Raw genomic sequence first — 2,500 nt, 5'->3', positions numbered from 1 at the left:
CCATTTCCTTCCTTCCTCCCTTCCTTCCTTCTTTCCTTCCTCCCTTCCTTCTCTCCTTACTTCCTTCGCTTTTCCTACTCCCTCCCTCCTTCCTCCTTTCCTTCCTGCCTTCTTTCCTCCCTCCCTACTCCTTACTCTTTTCCTTCTTCCCTTCCTCTCTCCTTACTTCCTTCCTTTTCCTACCTCCCTCCCTCCTTTCCTTCCTTCCTCTTTTCCTCCTTACTCATTTCCTTCCTTCATTCTTCCTCCCTCTCTCCCTCCCTACTCCTTCCTCCTTTCCTTCCTTCCTGCTTTCCTTCCTCTTCTCCTTACTTCCTTCCTCTTTTCCTACCTCCCTCCCTCCTTCCTGCTTTCCTTCCTCCTCTCCTTACTTCCTTCCTCCCTTCCTCTTTTCCTCCTTACTCATTTCCTTTCCTTCCTTCCTTCATTCATTCTTTCCTACCTCCCTCCTTCTTCCCATCCTTCCTTTCTTCCTCTTTTCCTCCTTACACATTTCCTTCTTTCCTCCCTCCCTCCTTACTCCTTTCCTTCCTTCCTCCTGTCCTTCCTTGAATATAGTATAAAAACATATATAATAAAATAAAATGAGCTAAAGTAAGATAAGATGAATAAAAGGCATTGAGCTTGAAACGTTACTTGTGTTCTCCTGCAGGGTGTAAACTTTTGCATCAAACTTTTAAAGCCATAAATGTGAAACGTTGACGGAGAGGCGACAGAACGAACCTTCTCTCTGACGTTCTCGAAGGAGGAAGGCGACACGCAGGAGAAACAGACGAGGAAGACGTCGGTCTGAGGGTAGCTGAGGGGTCGCAGCCTGTCGTAGTCCTCCTGACCTGCAGGGGGAGACACAGCCACGATAAACTGTAGCAGCTGGAAACACACACACACACAGACACACACACACACACACACACGCACACACACACACACACAGTGTTTTTACCTGCAGTGTCAAACAGTCCCAGAGTGTACGGCTCGCCTCCGATCATCACTGTCACTGCATAGTTATCAAACACCTGAGAGAGAGAGAGAGAGAGAGAGAGGGAGAGAGAGAGAGGGAGAGAGAGAGAGGGAGAGAGAGACAGAGAGAGAAAGAGAGAGAAAGATGGAGGAAGGAGAGACACAGAGACAGAGAGACAGAGAGAGAGAGAGAGAGAGAGAGAGAGAGACAGAGAGAGAGAGAGAGAGAGACAGAGAGACAGAGAGAGAGAGAGAGAGAGAGAGAGACAGAGAGACAGAGAGAGAGAGACAGAGAGAGAGAGAGAGAGAGAGAGAGAGACAGAGAGACAGAGAGACAGAGAGAGAGAGAGAGACAGAGAGAGAGAGAGAGAGAAGATGGAGGAAGGAGAGACACAGAGACAGAGAGACAGAGAGAGAGAAGGAAGGTAAAAAAGGAAGTTACTAAAACACGTTACTAAAAGACACATGATCTTCAGATGTTGTTCAAAACAAAACAGGAAGTTATACATCTCGTCTTTAAAGAGTCCTGCGAGTTTGTCCAGTGCACAAACTTCTTGCTTCATGCATTTAGACGGTAAGCAGTGTGTTTTCACTCGTTAACAGAGCAGAACGGCTCCTGAGTACATAAAAAACATCCTTCCTTCCTTCCTTCTTTCCTCTGTCATTCCTCTTCCTTCCCTCCTTCCTTGTTTCCTCCCTCCTTTCCTTCCTTATTCCTCCTTCTTCTTTTCCTTCCTTCTTCCTTCCTTCCTTTCCTCCCTCCATCCTACCTTCTTTCCTCCATCCGTCATCCCTTCCTTGCTTCTTTCCTTTCCTTCTTTTCCTCCTTCCTTCCTTCCTTCCTCCTTTCCTTCCTTCTTCTTTTCCTTCTCTCTTCCTCCCCCTTCCTTACTCCTTTCTTCTTTCCTCCTCCCTTCCTTCCTCCTTTCCTTCATTCATCTGTCCTTCCTTCTTCCTTCCTCCCTACCTCCTTCCTTGTTTCCTCCCTCCCTTCTACCTTCTTTCCTACACCTTCCTTCCTTTCCTTCCTTGCTTCTTCCTTCCTTCTTCTTGTCCTTCTTACTTCTTTCTCCTTCCGTCCTTCCCCCTCCTTTCCTTCCTTCCTTCCTTCCTCCCTCCCTTCCTCCCTCCCTCCTTCCTTCTTTCTTCCTCCCTTGACTTGAGGACAACAGGAGGGTTAATGATAGGTGATATTTTAACTTTCCAGTACTTTTCTAAACTTTAATAACCCGAGTGAAGAAATGTAAAAATGTACTTCATCAACTTGTTTTGCAACTTTCCAAAAATAATGAGACACAACCAGAAACTTCACCGACTAACAGGAGAGTTCAGTTCAGGTTGTAACACACACACACACACACACACACACACGAAGGCGACGCACACATCTGAGATCCGACGAGTCAATTCAAGTTTAGACAGAAACATTTTGTGATGTGTTGAGACAAAGTAGTGGAGGGGCGAGGCACACACACACACACACACACACACACACACACACACACACACACACACACACACACACACACACACAGGTTTG

General features: G+C 46.7%; 1 protein-coding gene across 1 annotated transcript in view; it reads right to left on the bottom strand.

Annotated features, from left to right (window-relative positions):
• Positions 1-2,500, bottom strand: part of LOC128374703 (cell division control protein 42 homolog) — a 22,959-nt gene that overhangs the window by 9,626 nt on the left and 10,833 nt on the right. Inside the window, 2 exon segments of the mRNA XM_053334966.1 lie at positions 724-833; positions 944-1,016. Coding sequence (XP_053190941.1) covers positions 724-833; positions 944-1,016 — 183 coding nt within the window.

The sequence above is a fragment of the Scomber japonicus genome, chromosome 15 (assembly GCF_027409825.1).
Source record: "Scomber japonicus isolate fScoJap1 chromosome 15, fScoJap1.pri, whole genome shotgun sequence".
Lineage (NCBI taxonomy): Eukaryota > Metazoa > Chordata > Actinopteri > Scombriformes > Scombridae > Scomber > Scomber japonicus.
Note: the sequence above shows the minus strand (reverse complement) of the source record. Positions and strands in the feature narration are given on the sequence as shown.